Below are 16,603 nucleotides of genomic sequence, written 5' to 3'. Positions count from 1 at the left end.
TGCACTCGTTAAGATCCTCAGAGCAAAAAAGTCAAGGGTCAGCGAATTGGGAAAGGAAGTATTTCTAATTTTAAAGTGTTCTAAAACCAACACGTTGAGTATATAGTAGCAATAAAGATACTAGGGAATGATTTGGAGTTCAGTACTTTGGAAATATGTATATTTTGTTATAATTCTGGTGTGAGACTTCACTGAATTCCCATTCAATTATTTTTGTACAGGGCTTTTTTCAAAAAGTACCAATAATTTTACCTGACCTCACAGGGTTTTGTGATATTAGACTAGTCATGGTTGATTATATTATCCTTTTAAATTGCCTTTTAATTTTCAGCTGAAGTAAGTGAAATAGATAATATAAATTAATTAATATTGGCTCTGTTCAATGTTTATGCTCTAGGAGATTTCAGGAGACAGAAAGATAAGGTTTTAAACAAGTGCCATTTGGGGCTGTGTCATTTATTATTCATTCCTTGCTTATTTGTTGTTTTTTAATGGGCTATCTATCATATTAGTGTGCATATAAGAGGCTGTATGTGACATAATCTCAGGCCTTATTGATTTAAACTGCATTTACCTCATCACTAATCACCCTTGTGGCAGGTAGCTGCAGTGTTCAGGTGGCACTTTCTATGTGTCAGGTTTGTGACTCGTGGTCTTTTGTGAAGAGCATTTTGTCTCGTCTAAATTCCTATTACTTTTTTGTCCTACCTGAAGCTCTGCTTACAGTTTTGCGTATTTCCACCCCCTACCCCCAAACATGCTGAATTTAGTTTGCTCGCTGGCCGCTAAATACTTTTCCTTCCTTGCTGTGAGGTTGGTTTTTTGGGTTTTGTTACATGGAGTACTTCTCTGTCCTGAAGTATCTAGCTTCTTCATGTGTAAAACAAAACCAGTAACTGAAATGTCGTGTTTGGAAATATCAAAGACTTTTTTTGATTTGTCTTCAGAGTTGCATTGTCATCTTTAGAAGCTTAAGACTTGGTTTTATTCCAAGTTTTACTAATATTGAAAAAGTATATATATATATATTTTTTTTCCCTCAGTGCTGGTTTCTGCATTTCTTTTTCTTTTTTTTAATTTTTATTTTTTATTGCATTTTAGGTTTTGGGGTACATGTGCAGAGCATGCAATACAGTTGCATAGGTACACACATGGCAGTGTGTTTTGTTTGCTTTCTCCCCTTTACCCACATTTGGCATTTCTCCCCAGGCTATCCCTCCACCTCCCCCTCCCACTGCCCCTCCCCTTTTCCCCCCAATAGACCCCAGTGTTTAGTACTCCCCTCTCTGTGTCCATGTGTTCTCATTTTTCATCACCCGCCTATGAGTGAGAATATGCGGTGTTTCATTTTCTGTTCTTGTGTCAGTTTGCTGAGAATGATGTTCTCCAGATTCATCCATGTCCCTACAAACAACACGAACTCATCATTTCTGATTGCTGCATAATATTCCATGTTGTATATGTGCCACATTTTCCCAATCCAGTCTATCATCAGTGGGCATTTGGGTTGATTCCAGGTCTTTGCTATTGTAAACAGTGCTGCAATGAACATTCGTGTGCATGTGTCCTTATAGTAGAACGATTTATAGTCTCTTGGATATATACCCAGTAATGGGATTGCTGGGTCAAATGGAATTTCTATTTCTAAGGCCTTGAGGAATCGCCACACTGTCTTCCACAATGGTTGAACTAATTTACACTCCCACCAACAGTGTAAAAGTGTTCCTTTTTCTCCACATCCTCTCCAGCATCTGTTGTCTCCAGATTTTTTAATGATTGCCATTCTAACTGGCGTGAGATGGTATCTCAATGTGGTTTTGATTTGCATCTCTCTGATGACCAGTGACGATGAGCATTTTTTCATATGATTGTTGGCCTCATATATGTCTTCTTTCGTAAAGTGTCTGTTCATATCCTTTGCCCACTTTTGAATGGGCTTGTTTGTTTTTTTCCTGTAAATCTGTTTGAGTTCTTTGTAAATTCTGGATATCAGCCCTTTGTCAGATGGGTAAACTGCAAAAATTTTTTCCCATTCTGTTGGTTGCTGATCCACTCTAGTGACTGTTTCTTTTGCCGTGCAGAAGCTGTGGAGTTTGATTAGGTCCCATTTGTCTATTTTGGCTTTTGTTGCCAATGCTTTTGGTGTTTTGTTCATGAAGTCCTTGCCTACTCCTATGTCCTGGATGGTTTTGCCTAGATTTTCTTCTAGGGTTTTTATGGTGCCAGGTCTTATGTTGAAGTCTTTAATCCATCTGGAGTTAATTTTGGTGTAAGGTGTCAGGAAGGGGTCCAGTTTCTGCTTTCTGCACATGGCTAGCCAGTTTTCCCAGCACCATTTGTTGAACAGGGAATCCTTTCCCCATTGCTTATTTTTGTCGGGTTTATCAAAGATTGTATGGTTGTAGATATGTCGTGTTGCCTCCGATGCCTCTGTTCTGTTCCATTGGTCTATATCTCTGTTTTGGTACCAGTACCATGCTGTTTTGATTACTGTAGCCTTGTAGTATAGTTTGAAATCCGGTAGTGTGATGCCCCCTGCTGTGTTCTTTTTGCTTAGAATTGACTTGGCTATGCGGGCTCTCTTTTGGTTCCATATGAAGTTCATGGTGGTTTTTTCCAGTTCTGTGAAGAAAGTCAATGGTAGCTTGATGGGTATAGCATTGATTCTGTAAATTACTTTGGGCAGTATAGCCATTTTTACGATATTAATTCTTCCTAACCATGAACATGGAATGTTTCTCCATCTGTTTGTGTCCTCTCTGATTTCGTTGAGCAGTGCTTTGTAGTTTTCCTTGAAGAGGTCCATTACGTTCCTTGTGAGTTGTATTCCAAGGTATTTTATTCTTTTTGTAGCAATTGTGAATGGCAGTTCGTTCTTGATTTGGCTCTCTTTAAGTCTGTTATTGGTGTAGAGGAAGGCTTGTGATTTTTGCACATTGATTTTATATCCTGATACTTTGCTGAAGTTGCTTATCAGTTTCAGGAGTTTTTGGGCTGAGGCGATGGGGTCTTCTAAGTATACTATCATGTCGTCTGCAAATAGAGACAATTTGGCTTCCACCTTTCCTATTTGAATACCCTTTATTTCTTCTTCTTGCCTGATTGCTGTGGCTAGAACTTCCCGTACTATATTGAATAGGAGTGGTGACAGAGGGCATCCTTGTCTAGTGCTGAATTTCAAAGGGAATGCTTCCAGTTTTTGCCCATTAAGTATGATATTGGCTGTTTGTCATAAATAGCTTTTATTACTTTGAGATACGTTCCATCGATACCGAGTTTATTGAGGGTTTTTAGCATAAAAAGCTGTTGAATTTTGTCAAATGCCTTCTCTGCATCAATTGAGATAATCACGTGGTTTTTGTTTTTGGTTCTGTTTATATGGTGAATTACGTTTATAGACTTGTGTATGTTGAACCAGCTTTGCATCCCCGGGATGAATCCTACTTGATCATGATGAATAAATTTTTTGATATGCTGTTGCAGTCGGCTTGCCAATATTTTATTGAAGATTTTTGCATCTATGTTCATCATGGATATAGGCCTGAAGTTTTCTTTTCTTGTTGGGTCTCTGCCGGGTTTTGGTATCAGGATGACATTGATCTCATAGAATGATTTGGGAAGGATTCCTTCTTTTTGGATTATTTGGAATAGTTTCAGAAGAAATGGTACCAGCTCCTCTTTGTGTGTCTGGTAGAATTTGGCTGTGAACCCGTCTGGACCTGGGCTTTTTTTGTGTGGTAGGCTCTTAATTGCTGCCTCAACTTCTGCCCTTGTTATTGGTCTATTCATAGTTTCAGCTTCCTCCTGGTTTAGGCTTGGGAGGACACAGGAGTCCAGGAATTATCCATTTCTTCCAGGTTTACTAGTTTATGTGCATAGAGTTGTTTGTAATATTCTCTGATGATGGTTTGAATTTCTGTGGAATCTGTGGTGATTTCCTCTTTATCATTTTTTGTTGCATCTATTTGGTTGTTCTCTCTTTTCTGTTTAATCAATCTGGCTAGTGGTCTATTTTGTTGATCTTTTCAAAAAACCAGCTCTTGGATTTATTGATTTTTTGGAGGGTTTTTCGTGTCTCAATCTCCTTCAGTTCAGCTCTGATCTTAGTTATTTCTTGTCTTCTGCTGGGTTTTGAGTTTTTTTGATCTTGCTCCTCTAGCTCTTTCAATTTTGACAATAGGGTGTCAAGTTTGGATCTCTCCATTCTTCTCCTATGGGCACTTATTGCTATATACTTTCCTCTAGAGACTGCTTTAAATGTGTCCCAGAGATTCTGGCATGTTGTGTCTTCGTTCTCATTGGTTTCGAAGAACTTCTTTATTTCTGCCTTCATTTTGTTGTTTATCCAGTCAACATTCAAGAGCCAGTTGTTCAGTTTCTATGAAGCTGTGCGGTTCTGGGTTGGTTTCTGAATTCTGAGTTCTAACTTGATTGCACTATGGTCTGAGAGGCTGTTTGTTATGATTTCAGTTGTTTTGCATTTGCTGAGCAGTGCTTTACTTCCAATTATGTGGTCAATTTTAGAGTAGGTGTGATGTGGTGCTGAGAAGAATGTATATTCTGTGGATTTGGGGTGGAGAGTTCTGTAAATGTCTATCAGGTTTGCTTGCTCCAGGTCTGAGTTCAAGCCCTGGATATCCTTGTTGATTTTCTGTCTGGTTGATCTGTCTAATATTGACAGTGGAGTGTTAAAGTCTCCCACTATTATTGTGTGGGAGTCTAAGTCTCTTTGTAAGTCGTTAAGAACTTGCCTTATGTATGTGGGTGCTCCTGTATTGGGTCCATATATGTTTAGGATCGTTAGCTCTTCTTGTTGTATCAATCCTTTTACCATTATGTAATGGCCTTCTTTGTCTCTTTTGATCTTTGTTGCTTTAAAGTCTATTTTATCAGAGATGAGAATTGCAACTCCTGCTTTCTTTTGCTCTCCATTTGCTTGGTAAATCTTCCTCCATCCCTTTATTTTGAGCCTTTGTGTATCCTTGCATGTGAGATGGGTTTCCTGGATACAGCACACTGATGGGTTTTGGATTTTTATCCAATTTACCAGTCTGTGTCTTTTGATTGGTGCATTTAGTCCATTTACATTTAGGGTTAATATTGTTATGTGTGAATTTGATACTGCCATTTTTATGCTAGCTGGCTGTTTTGCCTGTTAGTTGTTGTAGATTCTTCATTATGTTGATGCTATTTATCATTTAGTGTGATTTTGGAATGGCTGGTACTGGTTGTTCCTTTCTATGTGTAGTGCTTCTTTCAGGAGCTCTTGTAAAGCAGGCCTGGTGGTGACAAAATCTCTGAGTACTTGCTTGTTCGCAAAGGATTTTATTTTTCCTTCACTTCTGAAGCTCAGTTTGGCTGGATATGAAATTCTGGGTTGAAAGTTCTTTAAGGATGTTGAATATTGGCCCCCACTCTCTTCTGGCTTGTAGAGTTTCTGCCGAGAGATCTGCTGTGAGTCTGATGGGCTTCCCTTTGTGGGTGACCCGACCTTTCTCCCTGGCTGCCCTTAGTATTTTCTCCTTTATTTCAACCCTGTTGAATCTGACGATTATGTGCCTTGGGGTTGCTCTTCTTGCGGAATATCTTTGTGGTGTTCTCTGTATTTCCTGCATTTGAGTGTTGGCCTGTCTTGCTAGGTGGGGGAAATTTTCCTGGGTAATGTCTTGAAGAGTATTTTCCAGCTTGGATTCATTCTCTTCGTCACATTCTGGTACGCCTATCAAACGTAGGTTAGGTCTCTTCACATAGTCCCACATTTCTTGGAGACTTTGTTCATTCCTTTTTGCGCTTTTTTCTCTGATCTTGGTTTCTCGTTTTATTTCATTGAGTTGATCTTCGACTTCTGATATTCTTTCTTCTGCTTGGTCAATTCAGCCATTGAAACTTGTGCATGCTTCGTGAAGTTCTCGTATTGTGTTTTTCAGCTCCTTTAATTCATTCATATTCCTCTCTAAGGTATCCATTCTTGTTATCATTTCCTCATCTTTTTTCATATCTTTTTTTAAGGTTCTTAGTTTCTTTGCATTGATTTAAAACATGTTCTTTTAGCTCACAAATGTTTCTTATTATCCACCTTCTGAAGTCTAATTCTGTCATTTCATCACAATCATTCTCCATCCAGCTTTGTCCCCTTGCTGGTGAGGAGTTTTGGTCCTTTCTAGGAGGCGAGGTGTTCTGGTTTCAGGTGTTTTCCTTCTTTTTGCACTGGTTTCTTCCCGTCTTTGTGGATTTATCCACCTGTCGTCTGTGTAGTTGCTGACTTTTCGATTGGGTCTCTGAGTGGACGCCCAGATTGTTGATGATGAAGTATTTCTGTTACTTGGTTTTCCTTCTACCATTCTAGCCCCTTTGCTGTATGACTGCTGAGGTCCACTCCAGGCCCTGCTTGTCTGGGGTGCACCTATAGCAGCTGCGGAACAGTGAGGGATGCTACCAGTTTCTTTTTCTGCTATCTTTGTCCCAGAATGATGCCTGCCAAATGTCAGTCTTTTGGATATAGAGGGGTCAGGGAGCTGCTTGAGGAGACAGTCTGTACTTTGTAGAAGCTCAAGTGCTGAGCTGTGAGCTCTGTTGTTCATTCCGGGCTGTTAGGCTGCTATGTTTAATTCTGCTGCAACAGAACTCATAAAAAAACCCTTTTTTTCTCAGATGCTCTGTCTGGGGGTGGTTTAGGGCTTTCCTTGTGAGTGTCCGCCTCGCTGTTCTGCCCAGCTAGGAGGCAGTCTAGTCACTTTTTGCCTGCCGAGGCTCTGCCCTGCTGGTGTGAGGTTTGCCCTGTTTCTGCAGGTTCTATCCTTCTGCTGCGGTCTCTGCCCTGTTGCCACGGGCTGCGCCCTGCAGCGGAGTCTCTCTGTTGTACCGGGTTGCCTCGGCAACGGCAGGGTCCGTCAGCAATGGGTGTGTACCTCAGTAGGGGCTGATTGCCTCGGTAATGGTGGACGCCCCTCCCCCACGGAGCCGCGCTTTAAGAAAACCTCCTCACCGGGAGCGTTTGGAATTGCCGTTTTGTTTGTCACACAGCTACCCCAAATGCTGTGTCTCTGGGATTTCCTGGGCTGGCTCACTGTCCAAGTCCCGTTCAGTCTCAAGTTCAGCCCTCTCAGGTCACAGTTTGCCGGTTCAACAGGGCACCCGTAACAATGCGCTTTTGTATGGAGCACTGTGGAGCGCCTCTGCGTTCCGGCGTGGGCCACAGCCACACTGGCTGCCGGCTACACCAGCCAAAACCTCTGCCTGGCGTCCCGCGTCTCTTTTATACCTGGGAATTTCCCCGTTCTGTGGGCAACTAAGATCTGTCTGGAAATGCGTCTTCGACTCACCCTCTTCGCGCATCCAGCGAGCGCTTCAATCCTGGGTTGTTCTCACAGCGCTATCTTGAGTCCTCCCTGCATTTCTTTTGAAAAAGTATATTTGTTAAATTTCATATATCAAATGCCCTCCACATGGCAGGGAAAACCACGTGAATCTGGTCATTATGCCTCTGTCTCCTCGTGGGTTTCAGGATTCTAATGAGTCTACTAAGATTCGCATCATGGATAGAGGACTTCTTCACATAAGAATAAAACTTGCGTAAGTGGTTATCATGTGTGTAATTAAAATGGTTTCAGTTCAATTTATATGCTTTCTTTATTGTGGTAAAGTCACATACCATAAAACCTACCATTTTAACTATTTTTAAATGTACTGTTCCACAGTATTAAATACAATGATAGTGTTGTGCAAGTATCACCACCATCCATCTCCATAACACTTCTCATCTTGTAGAACTGAAACTGTGTACTCTAAAGACCAAATCCACATACCTGCTTTCTCCCAGCTCTTGGCAACCACCATTCTACTTTCTGTTTCTATAAATTTGACTAATCTAAGTATGGCAAAGAAGTAGAATTATACAATATTTGTCTTTTTTTTTTTTTTTTTTGACTGACTCATTTCATTTAGCATAATGTCCTCCAGGTTCATCCATGCCTTAGCATGTGTCAGAATTTCCTTCCTTTTTAAAGCTGAATAATATTCCATTGTATGTATATATCATATTTTGTTTATCCATTCATGTGTTGATGGACACTTGGATTGCTTCCACATTTTAGTGAATGTGAATAAAGTTGCTGTGAAAATGAGCCTACTCTTCAAGACCCTGCTTGCAATTCTTTGAGTACTTAATTAGATTTCCCGAATGTATAGTAATTCCGTTTTAAATTTTTTGAGGAACCACAGTACTGGTTTTCATAGTGGCTCTACCGTTTTACATTCCCACCAACCGTGTATAAGTGTTCCAGTTTCTCCATATCCTTGCCGACCGTTGCTATTTCTGATTTTTTTGGGAGGGTGATTGATATTAATAGTAGCCATCCCCATAAGTGTAGGGCAGCATCTCATTTTAGCTTTGATTTGCATTTTCCTAATGATTAGTGATGTTAGGCATCATTTCATGTGCATATTGGCCATTTATGTATCTTTTTTGGAGAAATGTCTATTCAAGTCCATTGCTCATTTTCAGATTGACTTTTTTTTATTGAATTTAGGAGTTCTGTATATATTTTTTATATTAATTCCTTATCTGATAGGTAATTTTGAATGTTTTCTCCCATTCTGTTGGTTTACTTTCTACTCTGTTCTTAGTGTCTTTTATTTTTTGATACAGAGTCTTGTTCTTTCACCCAGGCTGGAATGCAGCGGTATGATCTTGGTTCACTGCAACCTTCATCTCCTGGGTTCAAGTGATTTTTCTGCCTCAGGCTCCTGAGTAGCTGGGACTATAGGCACATGCCGCCATGCCCTGCTAATTTCTTAGTGTCTTTTGGTGCACAAAATTTTAAAAAATTTCCTGCAGTCTAATTTGACTATTTTTTCTTTTAGCACTTGTGTTTTTGGTATCACATCCAAGAAATCATTGCCAATTCCAATGTCATGAAGCTTTTGCTCTGTGTTTTCTTCTGAGAGAAGTATCGTTTTAGGTCTTACATTAAGGACTTTCTCAATTTTGAGTTAATTTTTGTATATGGTGCTAGTTAAGGATTCAGCTTCATTTTTTGTATGTAGATATTGTTTCCCTGTATAGCATTTGTTGAAAGGCTGTCCTTTCCTCATTGAATGGCCTTGGCATTCTTGCCCAAAATCATTTGACTGTATATATGAGGTTTTTTTCCCTAGGGTTTCTTTTCTATTCCATTGGTCTACATATTTGTCTTTGTGCCAGCACCACAGTGTTTTGATTTCTGTAGCTTCTAAGTAAGTTTTGAAATTCGGAAGTCCAGGCTTCTTCTTCTTTTTCGAGATTGTACTGGCTATTTTGGGTCCGTTGAGATTGCATATGAATTTTAGAATAGTCTCTCTGTCTGCAAATAATGTCATTGGAATTTTGATGGTGGTTGCATTGAATTTGTAGATTGCTTTAGGTATAATAGTAGTGACATCCTAACAGTAGTAAGTCTTCCAATCCGTGCACATGGGATGTGTTTTCATTCATTTATATGTTTCTGTTAATTACAGTTTATTAATTTATTTCAGCAATGTTTTATAATGTTTATTATATACATTTTTCACCTTTTTGGTTAATTTTTTTAAAATGTAAATAGAATTATTTTTATAATTTCCTTATGAGTTTATTCACTGTTAGTGTAGAGAAATGCAACTGACTTTATCATGGTATATAGTCCTATAAATATGCTGCTGAATTCAGTTTGTTAGTGTTTTGAGGATTTTTACATCAGTGTTCATAAGGTGTAACGGTCTGTAGTTATCTTATACTGCCTGTGTCTGGTTTTGGTATCGGCAATGCTGACCTCATAGAAAAACTTAGGAGTGTTCCTCCTCCTTCTAGAATTTTTTGGAAAAGTTTGATTTTCTTTATATGTTTGATAGAATTGACCAGTGAAGCCATCAGGTCTAGGGATTTTCTTTCTTGGGAGATTTTCGAATACTTATGTAATCTTTTTACTAGTTAAAGATCTATTTGGCTTTTCTGTGTTTTTGTGATTTAGTGTTGATAGGTTTTATGTTTCCAGGAATTTGTACATTTCATCTATGTTATACAATTGGTGTTGTACAGTTATTCACTGTTCCCTGTTGTACTAATTTACTTCTCTAGAACCAATTGTGATGTAACTTTCATTTCTAAAATGTAGTCATTTGAGTCTTCTCTATTTTTTTCTTAAGTCACCTGGCTAAAGATTTGTCATTTTTTGATGATGTTTTCAAAGAACCTACTTAGTTTTGATATTGTTTTTCTATTCTCTATTTCATCTCTGCGCTAATCTTTATGTTTACTTTCTTCTGCTAGCTTTGGTTTAGTTTGTTCTTTGTTTTCTAGTTCCTTAAGCTGTAAAATTAAGCTGTTGTTTTGACATCTTTCTTGTTTTTTTACTGTAAGCATTTATAAATATAAATTTCTTTTTTATTATTGCTATACCTGCATCCTGTCAATTGTCTTTCATATGGTGTGTTTTCATTTTCGTTACTCTTTAAGTAATTTTCTAATTTCCTTTGAGATTTCTTTTTTGATCCATTAGTTTTCAAAGAATGTTGGTTTACACAAATGTGTGAATTTTTTCTTCTTAAGTTACTGATTTCTGACTTCATCCCTATTTAGTTAGAGAAGATACTTTGTATGATAATTTCTACTTAAATCTCTTGAGACTTAATTGGCAGCCTAATATATGGTTTGTCCTGGAAAATGTCCCATATGTACTTGAGAAGAGTGTGTATGTTGCTGTTTTGGGGTAGAGTGTTCTGTTTATGTCTGTTGTTAGATCTAAGTTGGTTGATTGTGTTAAGTCTTCTGTTTCCTTATTTCTGCCTGGTTGTTCTATCAATTATTCAGAGTAGGCTATTGAAGTCTTCAACTATTGTAGAACTGCATATTTTTGCCTTAAATTTTGTCGGTTTTTGCTTCATATATTTTGATAGTCTGTAATTAGGTTTATAAATGTTTGTAATGGTTATATCTTCTTACTATATTGAGCCTTTTATTAATACGTAATGTCCTTTGTCTCTTGTAATCATTTTTGATTTAAATTCTATTTTTTCCTGATATTAGTATAGCTACCTCTGCTCTTTTTTTGCTACTATTTGCAGGAAATATATTTTTCCAGCCTTTTACTTTCACTCTGTTTTTGCCTTTGAATCGATTTGTGCTTTTGTGGACAGCATATAATTGGATCATTAATTTTTATTTATTCTTCTAGTCCCCAACCAATGTTTTGGTTGGAGAGTTTTTTCTTTTTAAGTTACTGATTTCTGACTTCATCATTTTTCTTGCCCCCCATATTTTACATTACTGTATTATTTTGTGTTTAGTTGTCTTTTTATAATGAAATGTTTAAATTCCTTTCTCATTTCCCAATGGTATACATTCTGAAACATTTTTCTTTGTGCTTATCATAGGAATTATATTTTACATTCTAAAGTTTTAACTCTCTAACTTGAATTTATATCAGTTTAACTTCAATAAAATACAAAACATTCACTCCTTTAATGGCTCTGTCCCTATCATTTCTGGTTGTTGATATCACAAAATTACATCTTTATACACTGTGTGCTCAAAAATATGAACTAATAATTCTTTTAAATGCATTAGCTTCTTATGTAGAAAACAAGGTGGATTTACGTATCAAAGTTAGCAGTAATACTAGCTTTTAGACTAAGAATTGTGTTTTAAAAATCTTTTAATGTCTTAAATTATGTAGAAAACGAAAGTTACAGTTAGAAATCATTGTCTTGTTACAATACTCCTAATTTTTATAATTGCCTAAGCATTTATCTTTATTGAGATATTTATTTCTTCATATGCCTTGTAGTTACTGTCCAGTGTCCTTTCATTTTTAACATGCAGGACTTTCTAAAGCATCTCTTGCATGACAGTCTTGATGGTACTGAAATCCTGTAGCTTTTGTTAATCCTGTAGCAGTTTTGTTTGTTTGTTTTTAGCATTTTGAATTAATCCACTGCCTTCTGGCCTCTGAAGTTTCTGATGAGAAATCTGTGGATAATCTTATTGAGGATCTTGTATGTGATGAGTTACTCCTCTCACTACTTTTAAGATTCTCTCTGTCTTTTGAAAGTTTGATTCTAATGTGTCATGGTATAGGTCTCTTTGAGTTCCTCTCACTTGGAGTTTGTTGAGCTTTTTGGATGTTTATATTCATGTCTTTCATCAAATTTGAGATGCTTTCTGTTCTTATTTCTTTAAATATTCTCTGCTCTTTTCTCTCTCTCTTCTTTCAGAACTCCCAGAATATCTAAGTTAGTGCATTTGATTGTATCCTGTGGGCTCTATTCACTTCTCTTCAATCTTTTTTCATTCTGTTCTTCAGATGATAATTTTTGTTGTCCTATCTTGATGTTTGCTAATTCTTTTCTTCTCCCTGCTCATATCTGCCTTTGAATCTCTCTAGTGAATCTTTCATTCCAGGTATACTTTTCAGCCCAATAATTTCTTACTCATTTTTTAAATTAGTTTTTATATCTCTTTATTGATACTGCCAGTTTGTTTGTACATCATTTTTTTCTTGACTTTCTCTATATTTTTTGTTAGTTATTTGAGCTTAAGACAAGTTATTTTTAAAAGATATTTTTTCTTTTTTTTTTTTCTTGAGACAGAGTTTCGCTCTTGTTACCCAGGCTGGAGTGCAATGGCGCGATCTCGGCTCACCGCAACTTCCACCTCCTGGGTTCAAGCAATTCTCCTGCTTTAGCCTCCCAAGTAGCTAGGACTACAGGCACATGCCACCATGCCCAGCTAATTTTTTGTATTTTTAGTAGAGACGGGGTTTCACCATGTTGACCAGGATGGTCTCGATCTCTTGACCTTGTGATCCACCCACCTCAGCCTCCCAAAGTGCTTTTCTTAATATATCTACCATTAAGTCTTTTTCAGGGACAGTTTCTATTGATTTATTTTTTCTTTGAATGGGCCACATTTTCCCCTCTATTTGTATGCTTTGTGATTTTTTTGTTGTTGTTGTTGAAAACTGGGCATTTCAGTTTAATGATGTGATGACTCTGGAAATCAGATTGTTTCTGTTTTCCAGGATTTGCTGGGTTTTGATGATGTTATTGTTTTGTTTTTTAAATTATTGTTGGCAGTGTCTATTCTAAGGATCAGCCTGGGTGTTAATTTAAGATCTCCTCAAATTAAGCTTTTCTAGGCCTGCATCTTTACATGAGTATGCATGGTCACTTTATAATTTTTTTAATACATGCATTTGTTTTTGAATGTCTTAGTCCTAATGTTTGCCTTTAAAAAGGGGAGCAAGAGAAAAATGAAGGCAGTTGAGGGGAAGACTGCTGGCTCTTTAAATTCCCTGAAATTTACATCAGCAAGAGTGGGAGGGGCTTGAAATATTGGAGGAGGTGCAAGAACAATGGTCATCCACCTCTTTGTACCTCTGTGATTAGAGGAAGTAATCAGCTATCAGAGCTTAGATTCCTGACACTTGGCAGGCGGGTCCTTTTTGCTCACCCTGTCCCCCACCAGGTGCGTGCAAGCTACTCCAGGAACAGGTACAGGGATGTCTGCCACAGTGCCGGGTAGCTATGGTAGTAAGAGCTATAATTGACTGAAGTTAACCACAATTTACCATCCAAGACTTCCCTTGGAAGTTGCAAGCTTTCCATAGACTCCAGAGTTAGAAAATAGTTATTTCGGACAGATACTGCCAGTGCAGTTGTGTAGGTCGGGAGATTCCTGGTGCTTCCTACTCTGCAGTCTTCCCAGAATTCTCCTTAAGTGCATTTTGTAAGTTGGGAACCCCCAAGATAGGGACTGAGGAGAATGGCCTACAGTGGATTTCACATCCTCTGAAGTATAAGTTTTAGAGACTTTATGTAGCAGTTACAAGAACTCATTACATATACTGGGATGTTTTCTTTCTTCCCTGGTAGATTTCAGTACCATTACAGTAGTGCTGACTAACTTAGAATGGCTTGTAGTCTAATTGAGTTTAAATCTACTAAGGAAGAATGTATTCATTCTTTCAGGATATTGCATATTTTAAAAATTTCCCATTTTTTTTGAGGGATGAAGGACAGAGGTGGATGGGGAAAACTTTTGACTGTTAGGCTCCATCTTCAGGCTTATACTGAATTTTGCTTTTGCATATCTTAATCCAGCCATATGTAAAACGAGGCAGTTACTTTTAAGCCAGAGATTTGTAAACTCCGGTTTTTATGGCAGTTGTGAAACCGGGGATTCCTATGTGAAGTTTTGCATATATATACATTCTTTGGAGATCAAGGCCTATTGCTTTCGGGAGATAATGGAGATCTCCTATCACCAGTTCTTCCCTCTCCCCAACTTGCCACAGGGATTAAAAACCAAAGTTTTGGCTATTCCATTTCAATGTCAAATTGTTTGAGTGATGCTATATTCTAAAGATCTACAGAGGCTTTTGACATATAATATTACTTCTCAGAAAACTTTCATGGATTATTAGCAAGATCTGTCTCCTATAGAGAATGATGTTGTAGCACACACATGTTTAAAGAAAAATAGGAGTTTGTTCTTTTGTATTTATGAAATACCTCTTCATTACTCTATTTTCTCAAAGTCTTGTCTCACTTCTAAGGGTATTGTTTTTCCTTAATCTTTTAAAAAAATTTATTACAAGTTTTATTTATTTACCACTCATCCCCCTGTGGGTATTTATGATGTCTTTTTCTCCAGCGACTTATCACTTCTAACTAACAAATACAAACCTGAGGCTAGGATCCAGCTCTTTAGAATTCTCTTACAGCTCTACATATGGCATTTTATAAACAACGAGTGCCTAATAAATGTCATAAGCCAGCGGACTCATGACAGAAGTAGTAGTCTGTGGAAAACTTCCCATGGTGATTTGTATACTCATTTTCATTGCATCTGCCTCTTATTACTAACTGATGGGTATGATTTGAGGAATATGAATGTTATTTTGTGACTCCTGGATGGTTACTCTATAAATATAAGTTAATTGAAAAATCCTCTTTAATTCTTTAAGAGAGTAATCAAGGCAGTGATTTCATTTATTAGACTGCTCTGTTTTGGGGTTTTTGAATGGAACCTGTGTCTATTATTATTGTTATTTAATTTTTCAGTGAGGGAGATAAATCTGCAGGACATCAAGGAGGATTTAGAATTGGATCCAGAGGACAACAGCACCCTTTTTATGGGTATCCTCATTAAGGGTCTGGCCAAACTGAAGAAGATCCCAGAAACAGTTAAGGCAATCATAGAGCGCTTGGAGCAGGAGCTGAAGCAAATTGTGAAGAGGTCTACAACCCAGGTGGCAGACAGTGGCTATCAGCGTGGGGAGAACCTTACTGTGGAGAATCAACCAAGGTAGGTGGGAGTGTAGTTTATATTTTTCACAACTCTGGTACATTTCTATGGCGGGGTGTAAGTGACTTAATCTTCTGTTGGTGTTTTCTTGAACTTAGGATACTATAGCCCATATAGGCCAGGTGCAATGGCTAATGCCTGTTATTCTAGCACTTTGGGAGGCTTAGCCTCGTGGATCACTTGAGTTCAGAACTTCGAGACCAGCCTGTATGGGTAGTGAAATCCCGTCTCTACTAAAAATACAAAAATTAGCTGGGCATGTTAGTGTACCCCTGTAAACCCAGCTGCTCAGGAAGCTGTGGCAGGAGAATCACTTGAATGTGGGAGGTGGAAGTTTCAGTGAGCCGAGATCACACCACTGCACTCCAGCCTGGGTGAAAGAGTGAGACTCCATCTTTTAAAAAAAAAAAAGAATACTATAGCTTATACAGACTTAGATTGGTAAAAACAGCTTGACTAGGCATAATTCAGCTGTCTGTTTTCTCATGTTGTTGAAAAGTTTTAAAACATATTGTCACTGAGTGAAAAATATGGACATATTTATAATAAAGATTGTCGATATTTAGACATACTTAAAGAATAAATAAATTGAATGAAATAATGTAGCAGCTATTGCACACATACTAAATACTAAGCAATGTTCAAGGCAATTTATGTATATTATCTCACTTAATTCTCATCACAACTCTATGGGTTAGTTATTAGTATCCATATATTGCAGTTAGGAGAACTGGAGCTCAGAGATTGACTAATATAGCAAACTCTTAGAACAGGTGGCTTGTCTTGGTGTTGAATATTAGTCCATTTGATTCTAAAATCCATGGTTTTGCCTCTGTCTGATGCTTCCTTCTTTAATGTATAATGATATTTTCCAATAGACAAATCAGTCTCAGGAATTTTTACTGAAAACAATAAGGTTTGAATTGCATAATTCTTGTTTCATATGGAGAGTATTGAAATTGAATTCCGATTCTAACTTTGTGACTATCATATACTAGGAGATCCTGCATGATAAACTAGAAGGAATCATAATCTTGTAGATATGTTGTTAAGGAAATATCTACTGTTACACTTAAGGCTTAAAATATTTTTTTAAATAAGATAAAATTAAGGAGAAATAATAATTCATTTAGTATAGCGTTCTCTAGACTTATTTAAATTTTTTGTAAAATTTAATGTATTCTGTATTTCTGTATTCTTTTGTGTATCTAACATTGATTTCATTTAACATTTCAAAAATGATTTCCTTGTTAACTTGATTCGAAAGTGCTATGATTAGTG

General features: G+C 37.4%; 1 protein-coding gene across 2 annotated transcripts in view; it reads left to right on the top strand.

Moving 5' to 3' along the window:
• EXOC4 (exocyst complex component 4) overlaps window positions 1-16,603 on the top strand; it is an 808,475-nt gene that overhangs the window by 92,443 nt on the left and 699,429 nt on the right. For both annotated transcript variants that reach the window (XM_002751973.5, XM_035255084.3), the window contains exon 6: window positions 15,079-15,322. In XM_002751973.5, the coding sequence (XP_002752019.3) occupies window positions 15,079-15,322 (244 nt within the window). The remainder of the gene's footprint in view (window positions 1-15,078; window positions 15,323-16,603) is intronic.

Source organism: Callithrix jacchus, chromosome 11, assembly GCF_049354715.1.
Source record: "Callithrix jacchus isolate 240 chromosome 11, calJac240_pri, whole genome shotgun sequence".
NCBI classification, from domain to species: domain Eukaryota; kingdom Metazoa; phylum Chordata; class Mammalia; order Primates; family Cebidae; genus Callithrix; species Callithrix jacchus.
The sequence above is the reverse complement of the archived record's forward strand: the minus strand, read 5'-3'. Positions and strand labels throughout refer to the sequence as shown.